We start from the raw sequence: 15,825 nt of genomic DNA on the forward strand, positions 1-15,825 counted from the left end.
AAACTGTAATCTGGTACTAAATTCTTGAACTAAATTCTAAACCTGGAACTAGGTTCAGAATTTCAGTAGACAGTAGACAGAATTATGTTATGTTACGCACTGATGAGTCAAAAACGAAACGTAATTTTTAATGAAAACAAAGCTAATTTGATTCAGCCTGTATTTTCTTGAAACAACCATGTATAGTAAGTTTATATTTATGTATATAGCCTAATTAGTGTTGCAATAGTAACTAACTTTTAGTTAGAGTCATTCAACAACTGTCACTTGGAATATAAGTTCTGATTTTTAATACTGAACGCACTAAAATGTTGATATTAATTTTGTCTACGTATTTCTGTAGAATGATGAAGTAAAATATGTCAAATGTGGCCATCACTGAAACAACGTAGTCTTACAAAAAAGATCTTGTCAAATTGAGATTCCAGATCTCGACATCATCACATCAAACAGTGTGTACAAATGCAATTAAAATAATTATATCTAAGAAATCATTGTTGGAACCGAGCTTACTGATAAGACACTGGTGATCATATTCGAATTGGAAACTCCATTACATGGCAAACTACAGTCCAACTTAGACGCGCAATTCGAATCAGTCACGAAAATAAAGCTATTTGAAAATCGATTATAATAGTTATTCTCAAATCAAAAATCCTCGAATCAGTTTGAGTGATATGAAGATCTTACTGATAATCTTTGGTTTTGCTTTGATTGCAACAGTAGAAGCTGCAAAATCGTGTGAACCGAGTGAGTTATGAATACCGATTGAAGTTACATTTTGTTGTCCGTTAAATATCGTAGACTAATCATAAATTTTAGAACGTTACAGTGTCGTATGTTACCTAGCGAGCTGGTCAGTGTATCGCGATGGTAAAGGTGCATTCAAGATCAATTACATTCTTCCCAATTATTGCACCCATCTGATATATACTTTTGCTGGGCTGAATCTGGCAGGGGGTGTGGATTCACTTGACTACTTCAACGATATTAACGTAAATAGTTTGTATCGTGCGACAAAATTTTCGGATATTGACGTGCCATAATGAAAACTATTCTTCTAGAGGGTTACGAGAAAATTGTTCAACTCAAAGAGGAGAATCCTTGCCTGAAAGTGATACTGGCTATTGGGGGTTGGAATGAGGGATCCGAAAAGTACTCACTGGTAAGCTGTTTTACAATGTTACTTTTATTTCGTGAATTGATTTGTCATTTTGACATTTAAGATGGCTGAATCCGAAGAAACAAGAAACGCTTTCGCTGATCACGCTCTCCGCTTTCTAGTTCAATATGGTTTCGATGGACTCGATGTGGACTGGGAATACCCTACGATGGTAATAAAAGAATTATTTTCACGTTTTCCTAAGATTCAAATGATTTTTTTCTAAACAGAGAGGTGGACTTCCCGAGGACAGAGAAAATTTTGTTCTTTTGTTGGAGGCCTTGCACACGAAGTTCGAGCATCGCAAAAAACTTCTAACCATCGCTATGAGCGGTTCAACCAGTGTCATACAAGAGGCGTATAATTTAACTGCGATTTGTGAGATATTGGATTTTATTAATCTTATGGGCTACGACTACAGCGTTAGACAAAAAACAAGCGTAGATGCACCGTTGTACTCGGATACTACAACGAAATCCGAATCCGTCGACAGCGCCATTTCGTTCATACGTAAAAGTGGATGTCCATTAAGTAAAATACATTTAGGCATTTCAACCATGGCTAAGACGTACACTCTAAAACCTGAAGCAGTAAACCGAGTGTCTCCGGGCAGTGATGTGAAAGGACCGGGCAGAGCCGGACCATTCACAAAAAGCGCTGGTGTTCTTGGTTACAACGAACTGTGTCAAATGCTAATGGACAGTAAGTGGACTGTCAAACCGATGCGAAATGTTGGGGTAAAAATTGCTGCTCTGGATGATCAGTGGGTTACATTTGATGATCGTGAAACGGTTGCTGAAAAGGCTCAGTATGTTAAGAGCAAGGGGCTTGGTGGAGTCATGTTTTGGACGGTCGACACCGACGATTTCCATGGAGACTGTCACAATGAGGCATATCCTTTACTCGCAGCTGCTAACAGAGTGTTGAAATGAACTTAAAGCAAAAATCAAAGACGTTTCAGACAATAAATCTGTTAATGTTAATAAATGTTAATCTGTTTCAAGGATCCCTATCGAAAGAACCATTGTATTATTTCAATCCAACGTTACATTTTACATTCCGTAGTTTCTAGTTTTCAATTGTTAGAAATATTTCGGCATTGAAAATGCCTTACTGTTCACTTTACACGGGTGTCAATTAAAAGTTTTAAAAATAGTCGCGTAACCTTTTTCTATCATAATTTTTGACGATAATAACTCATTTGTTGATGAATTGATATAATTGAACAATCAATCGATTCGGAAACATTTAACTTAAACGTATGAGGTTACTTAGTTTAAGTATTTCAATTGCATACCATTGAAAAATTGGTTTGAATTGATCTACGTTTTCACGAGCCAATCACAGTCACAGTGCGTCAATGATGTCATCCTCTCGTCCGATTTGCGAAGCATGAACTATCGCACAAAAGGGAATCTATAAATATATGCTCGAACGCATTTCTGTTTTAGCTAAATCGTAGTTGTGAGCGAAGAAGGTGTTTGAGTAGTTAGTGGATGACGAAACTGAAAGTTACATCCATTCGCTCACTGGATAGTCGCTTTTATGTATGTGCAGCGTGTTGAGGCCGTGTTCAGTTGAGTATAATGAATACCAGTTAGTAGTTTACTTTGATTCTCCGGTAACTAGCAGGTCAACTAACCGCGATAGATTTTTCGGACCTAATTTGAAGCGCTTGTGTCGGTGATTTATTGATGAATTTTTCTCATTTTGCCAATAAAAGTAACAAAATATTTTGTGCGGAATGTTCCACATGTTGTCTTCCTTGTATTGTTGCCATAGTATTTTCAGACACTAACGTCTTCAGAAAGCATCAGCAGAATTACAATTCTCATTCTTTCATCGATGCATTTGACAATCTGTGACGCTTGGCTATAAATAGTGACTAAAATATGACAAATCGAAGTAATTACAGCCCACAACCTCCTTAAAAACCAAAACTTCGAGCACCAACAGGTAAAAGTTATTGTGAAACCTTTTTCTGTCATTTTCGATTCTCACAGCTTCGGTTGAATTTCGACACTGCATACTATGGGATTTTCACTGAAAACTGCAAATGACTGAAAGGGCAAATGAAAGAAAAAACACAATTTTGAAATTACTCTCCCGCTTATGTCACTTACTAGATATGGATTTTGTTCTCATAGTTTGCGAACGAGGCTGAGAGTGGTAGTAATTTCTGGTCATTTTCATCTATTTAAATCTCGTTTACCTCGTCTCAAGATTCGTTTTTTGTATGTACATGCGGGATTGACGAATATCAAATGAAGTCGAATTAAAAAAGAAGGAAGAGAGAAATAAACAAGACACATACGGCGAGATAATGACGCAATTTCGCCAAACAATTTTGACAGCAGCTGGAATACTGCCAGCCTTCTGACGGTTGCCAGAATTCCTCACAAGCGGGGTGTAGTTTAATGCTTCCAACTGCAGTTAGAAGCAGAGCTGCCAACTGTTTTTTGTTTCAAAAATTTGTTTTTAGCGGAACAATCTATCTGTACAATATCTATCGCGAAAAAACAAAAATCGATTTAGTGAGAATACTGATTTTGCGAGCGAAAAAAAAGGTCGCTCTACCTGGTTTACCCCTATGGAACCAAACACAAAAACTGGAAATAAGTAGTTATCTGATATAAATACCGATAAACCGGTATAGTAGGCAGCGCTGGTTGGGAGCTTTTGTCATAAGACGATCGAATTTTTCACATGCCAATATCAAGCTCCTGGGATATAAAAGCTCCAAGGAAACGAAGGAAGCACATATATTTACCTACTAGACCACGTGCAAACATTTTTGATCATCCACCCACTTGTACGGGGCGGGCAGATTTCCCCCCAGACGGCTGGCTATGTCTGCCAGCCATTTTTGCCGGAGTTCTGCCAGAATTCCGGCAAAATGCAACAATGCAACAACCGTTTCCGGCACAGAATTTCTCCTAGCGGTTATTATCGGTTCTGTTTCTGTCGGATTCTTGCCATACAAGTGTCGTATTCTGCACCACCTCTTCTCACAACACTCGTTCACAGAATGAATCGAAATTTTCTTGTACTTCATCATTGTCCCAACGGATTATCAACAAATCCGTATCCATACCAACGACGCCTAGTTGTTTATCGGAAACATAAACGGTTACCATGGTAAAGCCGAAATCGGTTTCAGTGGTACCAGTTTCATAACCATTTTATACAAATATATTGCCACTCAAATATTGTACTGAATTATAATTGTATAAAATTCTCATTCATTTATCTTAATAACAAAATCAATAAACCAGAGAGCATACAATACAGAGTTAGAGTATATTACAATTTTTATAATCGTTATAAAATGTATTGAATATGACATGTTCTTTTCTGTAGAATTTACCTCATTAATTAAACCTACTCAAAATCAACTAAAGTGTATCTCCCCAATTTTGGGTAACGAGTGATGACCTCGAAATTTAGGTAAATGTAAGTTTAGTACAAGTATTATGCCATAACAAAGCACACTACGTATTTTTACCAATCAACTCCAAGTTTGAGCAGAAACGACCTAATTTTGGGTAGCGTATAGATGAGCTCGACAATGAGTGATATCTCCTCAAAGTAGGTAGAAATGATTTTCAGTGTACATCTCATGATCCACATTGTGGATTCTGCTCGTTACTTTTTTTCTTTTTTTATTTTGTTTATTAGTTCCTACAACAAGATTGGCAGAACCGTTTTAAATCGGTTCTACATTTTTAGCGTATTGGTTTTATTTTTTCAATAAAAAGTACATATGAAAGACAATCAGTTATTGCCCTTCATATATACTATTTATATAAAATGTTATTGCCAATAACATTGCTTTCTCACTACCAAACATACCCATATTTCAATCTCATTTACCTCGTCTCAAGATTCGTTTTTTGTACGCACATGCGGGATTGACGAATATCAAATGAAGTCGAATAAAAAAAAGAAAGAGGAGGGAAATAAACAAGACACGTACGGCGAGATAATGACGCAATTTCGCCTGCACAATTTTGACAGCAGCTGGAATGCAGCCAGCCTTCTGACGGTTGCCAGAATTCCTCACAAGCGGGCGGGCACGGGAATTCTCTGCACGCTCTTTGAAATTATGTTCAATTGTTTGAGTTGCGAATACTCAAATTCATAAACTGGAACAATATGCAAAAATTTGAGTATGGATTTTAGTTGAATCTACCCAGGCCACGAGTTCTATCGCATTTATTCATATGTGCTATTTGTCTTCTCTAAAAAGTTGGTCGTCTTTGACAGATATACATTTGTTGATGCTTTCGATGAACAATGAAATAACAATAAGGAATTTTACCAGTTGAAAATGCAATTGGCCTCAATCCAACAGCCGATTAATTTTTCTTTTGGCTCTAATGCTAGTTAATTTCAATACAACAGACAGCGAAGGGGTTAAAACAACTGTCCAATTTTCTGGCAGCGATGCCAGGTGAAATTTTAGGTGTCTGCGTATTAGAAATGATCCTATGCGACCTCAATATTTAGCAGTATGACGAAAAAACCAAACGAAAACCCTACAGTAATAGCAAAAGTCATAAAAAAGGATGATTGTTTATAAAAATTTCGAAAATTGCAAAAAAGTCGGCTTAATTGCAAAGTCTGCTCACAAACGAAATTGCAAATTTACATACCAATCTGCAAACTTGGCATCAGTGGTTCTGACGCTCATTATTTCGCTATCCTGCGACGATTCCGTCGCATTCTATGTCCAGCTGAAAACCACTATATCATGGTCGTTACTATTATTTGAGTACATAGTTGAAATGACCATGAGGAACAGGTTGCGGTTACTGTAATATTTTTCTGAGTGTATGAATACAGAGCATGAAATTACCTCATTACCACCAGAAAGCACATCATACCACCCCTCGGTGCTCTTGACAACACGAATGCATTTATGCTTATGCATCTGTCAAATTACATTGCATTAAAAAAATACGATCGCAGCAGAGGTGACACACACTTTACCAACACAACTTACTTTGTGGAACGAAAAATTATTTATGATAGAATTTCTGATCGCGAGTGTAACATTTATTGAAACATTACTTACAGTAAATTGAGTTGGCCCAAACTGACCATATAAACGGATCCAGTATCGGATCGGGATTTGTGTGATCGATTCCAGTTGGTGAACATCTCCTCCAAAAACCGGACAGGAAAATAACTAACAGCCGCACCAATAATTCGTAGGAGGAAACAAGAAACGACAGAATACACATAGCCTGTGCGTTCGGCCGAGTGAAAATTAAACATGGTATGTTAGTGACCGATTTGTGTTATCTACTTTGTGAGGGTATTGTAAGCGAACGGTATCGATAGGCAGAGCCCGCAGCAGAGTGTGAGAAGCTATCAGTTTTGCGGTGATTTTTTTTCTTCCACGGGGCTACAGAAGATTTCCAGCTGCATTCAAATATCGGCCAGTAAGGTTTTCTTAGTTTTCGGTCCAATTTTGTCGGAAATGTACCTGTGGAATTCAGCTAATCTGGACAATTCTGCACTCTATCGAAGGACAACACCACCGCAAGAGGTACCTCCGTTTTGCTGGAAATTCCATTCGCGCGTTGCGCCGATGGATGAATTTCGATAACTTTCCGTAAACTGGTGGAATGGTTTTCGTTTGGTATAGGCTTGTTCAATGAGTTCTGTTTTTTTGTGCAATGTTAGAAAGGTTTGGTTGTTTAAACATAAATACCTACCAACTAATAGGTTATTGGGGTCAGATGTTCTGGGGTGTGTTACGAGTTAGTGTCCGTAGATTTCGGTTCAGAACCACGTGCTAGTTTGTATCAGTTATGTGAAAGACTGTTTATTTTTTCCAGCCGCAAACACCGATCAATTCTTTGGATGAGCAGGACAAACTGCTCAACGATGCCAGTACTGTGGTTCGTGCCCAAGCGTTTCAGATGAAACGTTTTCTGGACAAGAACCGCCTGATGGAAGCAATGCGATGTGCCTCGACGATGTTGGGCGAATTGCGTACTTCGCTACTTTCGCCGAAGAGTTATTACGAGCTGTACATCGCCATCACGGATGAGTTACGGCATTTCGAGCATTACTTGTTGGATGAGTTTCAGAAGGGACGCAAGGTTCCAGATCTGTACGAACATGTGCAATACGCCGGAAACATCGTGCCGCGGCTGTATCTGTTGATTACGGTCGGATTGGTTTATATAAAAACAAATTCGTCATTGAAAAGAAGCATTTTGAAGGATCTGGTCGAGATGTGTCGTGGAGTTCAGCATCCCCTTCGTGGGTTGTTTCTACGCAACTACTTACTTCAGTGCACCCGGAATATTCTTCCGGACACTTTGAGTAACACCGATGAGAATGAAGGAATTGTCATCGATGCGATTGACTTTGTTCTCACCAACTTCGCGGAGATGAACAAACTGTGGGTGAGAATTCAGCATCAGGGTCATTCCAGTGAACGGTCGCGTCGTGAAAAGGAACGTGAAGAATTGAAGATTCTGGTTGGAACCAATCTGGTTCGATTGTCCCAGTTGGAATCGGCCAGTCTGGAGATCTATCAACGACTTATTCTGCCGGGAATTTTGGAACAGGTCGTAAGCTGTCGCGATGCCATAGCCCAGGAATATTTAATGGAGTGCATCATACAGGTTTTCCCGGATGAGTTCCATCTGCAAACGTTGGATCCCTTTCTGAAATCATGCGCCCAGTTGCAGTCCGGTGTGAACGTTAAGAACATCATCATTTCCTTGATCGACCGGTTGGCATTGTATAATCAACGGAACGAAAAAGTGACGCAAACAACTTCCGGCACCGAGGTTATTTCGGCTATTCCCTCGGATGTGCAGCTGTTTGAGGTTTTCAGTACCCAAATTGCGTACATCGTTCAACTGAGAACCGATATGCCACTGGAAGATACGGTTTCGCTGCAGGTGGCACTCGTCACCCTTGCCCAGAAAGTCTATCCGGATCGGGTTGATTACGTGGACAAAGTTTTGGAAACGACGGCACAGATTCTCGATCGGCTCAACATAAACAGGTATTGGTCAAATTTGATCTGTCGTCGAGTGAATTGATTCTAACTCTCCCTCTTTTGTTCAGCATTTCACATCACATTTCGGTGAATCAGGAATTGTCCCGTTTGCTGCGACTGTGCGTGGACTTCTACAACAACGTGTTGACCATCTTCCAGTTGCAGTACTTCACACCGTTGCTGGAGAAATTCGATTACACCTCCCGGAAGGCCCTCTCGCTGTACATCGTCATGAATGTGCTGGAGAACGAAACGCTAATTCCATCGGCCGAACACACCGATAGCGTTCTGACGATGCTGTCTCCGTTGATTCGAGACCAGGACGATCAACCGGCCGATAAAGTTGACCTGGAAGATTTTGCCGAAGAGCAAGGCATTGTCGGTCGGTTTGTGCACTTGCTCCGATCGGACGATCCGGATACGCAGTATAAAATCCTGACCGCTGCTAGGAAACATTTCGGATTGGGTGGTCATCAGCGGATACGATTCGTGCTGCCACCGTTGGTATTTCAAGCTTACCAGTTGGCTTACAAGTATAAATCGATTGCCGCCGAAGACGAGATGTGGGATAAAAAATGCCAGAAGATACTGCAGTTCTGTCACAGTACGATTGCTGTGCTGGCTAAATCCGAACTTCCGGAGCTGGCACTGCGATTGTATCTGCAGGGGGCACTTTGCATCGGACAGATTGCCTACACAAACCACGAAACTGTGGCGTATGATTTTATGACACAGGTTTGTCGGAGGTTAATCGTCTTGCAGTTTAAAACCATTCACTTTATTTGCAGGCATTTTCCTTGTACGAGGACGAAATTTCCGACTCTAAGTCGCAGTTTGCAGCCATTACCCTAATAGTTTCTACCGTCGAACAAATGGCGTGCTTTTCCGAGGAGAACGCGGAACCTCTGCGCACCAACTGTGCTCTGGCGGCTTCGAAATTACTGAAGAAACCTGACCAGTGTCGAGCGGTGGTCACCTGTGCCAGTCTTTTCTGGAGTGGAAAGTAAGTTTCAGCTTAAGAACAGTTTTATTCCGACAGAGCAAAATGAAAACCTTTTTTTGATTGCAGACAAAACGGCCAGGAACTACGCGATGAAAAGCGTACGCTGGAGTGTCTCAAGAAGGCCGCCAAAATTGCCTCTCAGTGTCTGGATGTTGGCGTTCAAGTACAGCTGTACGTTGAACTTCTGAACCACTATTTGTTCTACTACCAACGCGGCAATACTCAGATTACAGTATCGATGCTCAACCAGGTACGATTTGTTGACCAACATTTTTTTTTCACCCCAATTCATTTATCGCTTTTATTTTGCCTAGCTGATTGCTAAAATCAACGAAGAGCTGCCCAATCTGGAACCGACGGAGGAAACCAAACAGATAGAGATGCATTATCAGAATACCTTGACCCATATTCGAAGTAGAATGGAATCCACCGACAGCAGTCTGGAGGTTTCGTTCGCCGGAATCTCACTGAATTGAAATGTGAACCGATGAACCGGGCTATCGGAGGAGTTTGATTTATTTAAATTCATCGTTCTTTCTTCTGATCGGCTCGCTGAGTCGAGATGATAAGTTCTGAATGTGAATGTTTTTAGCCTCCAATTTAAATGCGGTCGGTTCGGTTGTTAGGAAACAACTTTCAATTATAGAGCGCAAGATAGGCGGGCAAGAATGGCAAAGTTCAACAACATGTAAAACATACTGAAGAGACTAGACGCTAGTGCTTGGATATTCAATATTTGGAAAAATTATACATAATATCGAATGTAGATTATGAGTAGTTACATAATAAATATCGAATGTATGGTAAATTCAATAAATGTAATTTATGAAGATAAGCCACGGTAAATTTTCTGAGAATATTCGAAATCCGGCAAATAATCAAGATATGGGATAGCGTGGCAAAGAGGCCATACCAAGAATTTTCTTTTTTTTTGCCTTTCTCATATAGAAAGGCTATGCAATTCCTGTGAAAACCGACTCACTTTGATTTCTCAGCAACGGATGAACCGATTTTCACTAATGATGGTTCAAATTAAAGCTCGCATTGCCTTAAAATATACTGTGCCATTTCATCCAGATCCGACTTCCGGTTCCGAAATTATAGGGCGATGAGTTTCAAAACATTCGAATCGTCATTCAAAATGACGATGCAAAACTGGTACGCGTCGGTACGCGTTGATAATTGGATTCAGCTTTGGAAGCATGTCGATAGCAAAAAAGCCAAAAGTTTTTATCAGCACCAGAAGGTGTTTTTGTTCTCGCCCAAAGCTTCATGAGATTCTCATTTTCGAGTGTTTCAGATCTACTCTAACTCTGCTTAATATGCAAATGAGGTTAAAGTTTTAGCAACAATAGACTTGGTATCATTACCACATGGGAAAAAAATACCGTTCAAGCAAAGCAATGACTTGAGAAGTGTTATGGAGACCATTACTGCACTGCTTTCCATAACACTTCTCAAGTCATTGCTTTGCTTGAACGATACTTCATTCAATTCAATTGAAACTGAATGTGGAACACATTGACGATCTCTCTAATGCATTAAACTTCACTCTCTGACACACACACAATGTTTGCTGACGGCCCGAACGGGCAGCATTCAGTTCATCACTCGTTTCTCTTCAATCGAGGCTCAGTCAGTTGATTTCTTGGAGTAACAAAATATCTCTTTCAATAGTGTGAGAGCGGCCTTCAAATGAGGTTCATGTAAACATTCGAATTGGTTCGAGATAATAGATGAAAGACAAACCAGATAGCTGAAATATCAATCACAGAATACACATAAATTAATTGTTTCCTCCTTTAGTTTTCATTTTTAATACTGTACTCCATTTATAAATCTATTCGTTCGAACTTGCTTACTACCAAGAGCGAAGGCAATGAAGGAGCTATACTACTTGCCACTCGAAACTGAACAAGCAAAACTTCGAATGACTAGGTACGATTATTCAACTGACGATGAATTCCGGGAGCTTCACTTGAAAATGACAGCAAAAGTCAAATAAACTAGGGATATGCTGACGGTCAGCAACCATAAATTTCATTTTCATCTTATATTATTCGATTGAAAATGAAAGAGGAGAGTCCGCTCCATCAGAAACAACAATAAAACGTTAGTTTGCTGACTGCAAACGTTGTCCTAGAGACACCGATTATGCAGAACGCAGTGGACGTCCAAATGAGGCGGTAACACCAGAAAACATTATGAGAAAGCTCTATTTAAAGCGGGTGCCACGTTTGCTCGCTGTTGACCAAGAACAACCATCAAAAACAATGGCAAAACTACATAAATTGAGCTTATAATTGCTCCCACATCAACCGTATTCGCCAGAATTGGCTCCCAGCGACTACTGGCTGTTCGCAGACCTGAAAAAAAAGCTCGCTGGTAAGAAATTTCGCACGAATGAAGAGGTTATCGCTGAAACTGAGACCTATTTTGAGGTAAAAGATAAATCGTTCTACAAAAGTGGTATTGGAATATTAGAGCGGCGGTTATGCGAAGTTATGTTAATTGAGTTAAGGTTGAATCATTAGTTCTTCAACCTTATGGAAAAAATCATTCGAAGAAAGAAGATTTTCGAAGAAAGAATTAGATTCAGCTAGTGGACCAGATGCTCAGTGTTTAGTCTGAGTGCGACGAACTTTAAAAAGCGGGTGGGTAATGTCAGCGACATAACTGGAGGACTGCCATGCTTTCTTTGATTGAGATTTCTTAAAAACCGCCCTAAAAACCTACCTACTACCTTGATCAAAAATCTTCCCGTAATTTATTCAGAAAATTATAAATACAAGATTATTTATCAAAATCGATATTGTCCCCTTCAAAGTACTACTCATCGATTGCAGCACATCTCGAAACATTTTTTATAATCGGTTTTTCCATAATCTCATCTCGGGTGTTGAAACGCGTTCCACGGAGCGATTTCTTGAGTCGACCGCATAGAAAAAAGTCGCATGGAGCCAAGTTTACATAAAAAGTGAGAATATGCTCGAGAAAATTGAGAGTAAAAGTACTTGAAGAATTGCTTGAAAGAAATTACTTGTCAAACCAGTAGAAAAACTGTTTGAGAAATTTACTCAATAAAACTGTTAAAAAAATGTTCGAAAGTACACCTCGGAAAACTAGAAAAAATGTTTCAAAAATCTAGTCAAAAAATTGTTCAAAAACTGTCCGAAGAATTGCTTGAAAAAATTTTTCGGAAAACTGCTTGAAAACATGTTTGAAAGACTACTTGAAAAAAAACCTCGAAAAATTTTCCCGAGAAAAAAATTTGAAAATGACTAAAAAACTACTCGTAATATCGTTTGATCAACTACCATAAAAAGCTGCTCAAAAATTTGCTTGACTCGAGAAAACTGATAAAAAAAACTATCTAAAAGGCAAGCTCAAAAAACTATTCGAAAATTGCTCAAGGAAACTAAACTAAAATACTCGGAAGACGGCTTGAAACACTCCTCTAAAAATCATTTAAAAACAACTCGAAAGTTGAAAAAACTGAATGCAAACCCGGTCGACAAACTGCTTGAAACATTTACTACAAAAATCTGCTCGAAAGTTGGCTCGAGAAACGTCTTGATAGATCTGCTCAAAAAACTGTTAGAAAATTTTTACTCGAAAAACTGCCTAAAAAGACATGCTTGAAAAACTGTACTCTAAAAGTGGTTTGAAAAACTGTTCTAAAAATCGCTTGAAAAGCCTAAACATAAATGACACCGGAGAAATGTCAGTCATCTATCAAAACATGGTCGATTTGAGAGCACATTTCATCATTTAGGGACCGTCCATAAACCACGTAGACCAAAATCTGGTATTTTTTAAACCCCCCTCCCCCTCGTAGACTTTCGTAGATTTTCACATTACCGCAGCACCCCCGACCACCTCCCCCTCCCACCTTCTTAGAAAATCTACGTAGATTTTTTTTTGTCAGAAAACAATTTTTACAATAATTTTTCTGTGAAAGGTTACTCTATCAGTCACTGATAGATTTTTATATTTTACATTCTGTAATAAGATTAAATAAAATCTGATCCAGTACCGTTGTCATAAAGTCTTAGTTATTCAAGATATTCAAGAGGTAAAGATATACAATAAATCTCAAACGGCTTCACTGAATGAACGATAAGAAAGAAAATATTATTAAAATCACATATTATGTAAACATTATGTAAGGAGTGTATCGAAAATACGCTCTTGATACGCTGGATGATTCCGACACTCGTTCCTGCTTTTTTGGCCAAATCACGTATTTTTTTTTTTTTTATTCAAGAATATAATGTTTAAGGCACACTGCTTAAGCTCTAAGATGCCAAGGGCTTTTACTAATTTAAAATTTACGACTAACTTAAAACTAGGGTTGTATCATAAAGTAATGTCATATTTGGGTCGCAGTGGTTGACTTTGGCAGATCCAGCCTTCATGTGGTGATCGGCCGGTGATCTGCAAATCACGTATTGACATTGATTTGTTCTTCATGATTAGAGATACCACTTTCTGGTTCAGTTTCGTGTTGGAAGAACCGAGTTTTCTGCCTCTTCCTGGTAGCTCAACCAAAGAATAGTGTTCCCCAAACTTATTAATGATGGTTTTAACACCGGCATGATGAATTCCAAATCGCTTCGCCAATTTTCGCATAGTAATACCCTTCTCACTTAGCCACAGACTAACAGACATGACAGTATGAGTAAATTCTTATAAAAATAATTTTTCGTGATGCACTAGTTCCACCTATATTGTACTGCGCGAACTATTTACTATCTGTACACCCCTTGAGTTATGGACAATTTTTTTTACTAGTTGGTTTCCCCTCGTTTGTCAACACCGATCAGCTGCTTGCAGGGATGCCTGGTTTCATCAAAATATTTAAAAATGAATCGTCACAATAAATTATTGGATTACATTGATAATATATTTAACTTTTTTGCGATGTTGGAAGGTAACTATTTATTTGACTAAACGTTGTTCATCTAGACTATTTTTTATTGTGTTGGTAGTTTTCACCCGAAATTAAGTGGCGGCAGACCAGAAGCAAGTAAATATTGTAACAAAACGGGTTCGATTTTATATTGCGTTGGAGGATGAGAAGTAGGCACAATTATGTATATAGTTTTAGCAATATGTATTAAATCTGTATCCTGCATGAAATTCGCATGGACGTATAAAAATCAATACATTACAGGTAATTCTGTATGAATGGCAACTCTGTTGGTAAATGAAAAAAATAAACACAGTCTAGATGACAGACAGGATGTTTTTAAAAGGGTAACGTGGCGCCATCATGACACATGTGAGTACTGTCCCAAATAAAGGAATATTCGAAATGACCGTTAAAATGATTAAAGAATCTAATTTGAGTGTCCTGTCTGTTAGTCTGTGACTTAGCCATGTGTCCAGAACCTTAATTTTCACTTCCTTTTCAATACGCAACATTTTGAAAACGCAGAATTTCAACAGCACAAATAAGTAAACAAACGAAAGCTGACAGTCAAACGCACAGCGTGCTGTGATCTGAGCATAAAAACTATCACAAATACATGCGTACAACACAAATGTATGTAGATAGCTTATTTTCGATACACTACTTAGACTGAAGTCTCAATGGGACGGAAAGACCACAATGTCGGTTTTCAGGGATCGGCATAGTATACTTTTGGAGGATTACCTCAAATAAAAGAAAAGCCAGCATAAGCGTGCAATAATGAAACGATTGAAGACCAAAAGTGCTGTAGAATGGCCTTAGCTGGAGCACATGAGCATCGCTACAATGGTCAAAAATAACGGCTTACGTTACAATTACTTTGGCATTACCCTCGTTCACCTGATTTGGCTTCCTGGAACTATTATCTGTTCCTCCAAACCTCTAGTCATCTCTGATAAATCAATGTGAGCTTCGTTTTGGAATTTTAGACCACTACTTGCGGAACCTGAATCTGAAACCAGTAAAGCCAAAGTATGACCATCTCAAATATACTATATATCAATATGGATCACTTTTGCGATTCAAGAGGGACATCACAGTAAAATGCGGTGTCAAAAAAGGTTACTAATACACTACAAATTTTGTAATGCACTTATGACAGTTTTCCTTATCAGTACACCGAACCAAATAACTCCAAATATATGGAATAATTCTCGATATACACTGAACGAAAAACTAAACTGTAAATACGCAATCTGATATTAACTCGGATGAGAACATTTTGTTTTTATACAAATCCCTATTTATGTAAATGTGCAAGCAGAACTAAACAAATTAATTATAATATTAATTCCAGAATTTTCCCAATATTTCCGAATTATGTACTATAATTTCTTGATTTGAAAAATTACGATTACGGTGATAGAAATATATAATATCAGGTTGTTTATTAAATAAATAAATGCTATGCTTCAAAAAAAAATTTAGTATATGAATAAACCATAATTCGCCTCAACGTGAGCTGTCAATTGAAGTAAAAGTAATAAGTATAACTTGTTCTTTTGCTTACTGTATCGCACTTATCATGCTATTTATTAACATTTTTTCGGTGCTTAACAAACTTTCTATTTGTCGAATTTTGGAATGGTTCGTCTGTTAAATGAAATTCAACTACTTTTTAGAAAATAAATATCGAAATTTCAAATTTTGACTAATAG

General features: G+C 38.4%; 2 protein-coding genes across 3 annotated transcripts; both read left to right on the forward strand.

Moving 5' to 3' along the window:
• The first annotated feature begins 571 nt into the window (after positions 1–571).
• LOC131437085 (probable chitinase 2) lies at positions 572–2,168 on the forward strand. Its single transcript, XM_058606179.1, has 5 exons — positions 572–750; positions 823–1,002; positions 1,065–1,165; positions 1,227–1,334; positions 1,393–2,168. Exons 1-5 carry the CDS (start codon positions 678–680, stop codon positions 2,092–2,094), a joined length of 1,164 nt encoding a protein of 387 aa, XP_058462162.1. The 5' UTR covers positions 572–677; the 3' UTR covers positions 2,095–2,168.
• A 3,955-nt stretch (positions 2,169–6,123) lies between these two features.
• On the forward strand, positions 6,124–10,027 carry LOC131436647 (vacuolar protein sorting-associated protein 35). Of its 2 annotated transcripts, none has more exons than XM_058605490.1 (6): positions 6,124–6,443; positions 7,009–8,195; positions 8,258–8,924; positions 8,978–9,192; positions 9,259–9,442; positions 9,507–10,027. In XM_058605490.1, the coding sequence occupies exons 1-6, from the start codon at positions 6,441–6,443 to the stop codon at positions 9,666–9,668; spliced, it is 2,418 nt and encodes an 805-aa protein (XP_058461473.1). In that variant the 5' UTR covers positions 6,124–6,440; the 3' UTR covers positions 9,669–10,027. The 2 variants fall into 2 exon arrangements, with proteins under 2 accessions (XP_058461473.1, XP_058461472.1); XM_058605489.1 differs by lacking the exon at positions 6,124–6,443 and adding an exon at positions 6,556–6,716.
• The last annotated feature ends 5,798 nt before the right edge of the window (positions 10,028–15,825 follow it).

The sequence above is a fragment of the Malaya genurostris genome, chromosome 3 (assembly GCF_030247185.1).
Source record: "Malaya genurostris strain Urasoe2022 chromosome 3, Malgen_1.1, whole genome shotgun sequence".
NCBI classification, from domain to species: Eukaryota; Metazoa; Arthropoda; class Insecta; order Diptera; family Culicidae; genus Malaya; species Malaya genurostris.

Bases quoted from the DNA above. Each gene is read 5' to 3' on its own strand.
- LOC131436647 (XM_058605489.1), top strand. From the start codon at position 6,648: ATGTACCTGTGGAATTCAGCTAATCTGGACAATTCTGCACTCTATCGA. The intron at 6,717-7,008 runs GTACCTCCGTTT...TATTTTTTCCAG, and splicing joins GGACAACACCACCGCAAGAG to CCGCAAACACCGATCAATTC. The intron at 8,925-8,977 runs GTTTGTCGGAGG...CTTTATTTGCAG, and splicing joins CGTATGATTTTATGACACAG to GCATTTTCCTTGTACGAGGA.
- LOC131437085 (XM_058606179.1), top strand. From the start codon at position 678: ATGAAGATCTTACTGATAATCTTTGGTTTTGCTTTGATTGCAACAGTA. The intron at 751-822 runs GTGAGTTATGAA...CATAAATTTTAG, and splicing joins TGCAAAATCGTGTGAACCGA to AACGTTACAGTGTCGTATGT. The intron at 1,166-1,226 runs GTAAGCTGTTTT...TTGACATTTAAG, and splicing joins GATCCGAAAAGTACTCACTG to ATGGCTGAATCCGAAGAAAC.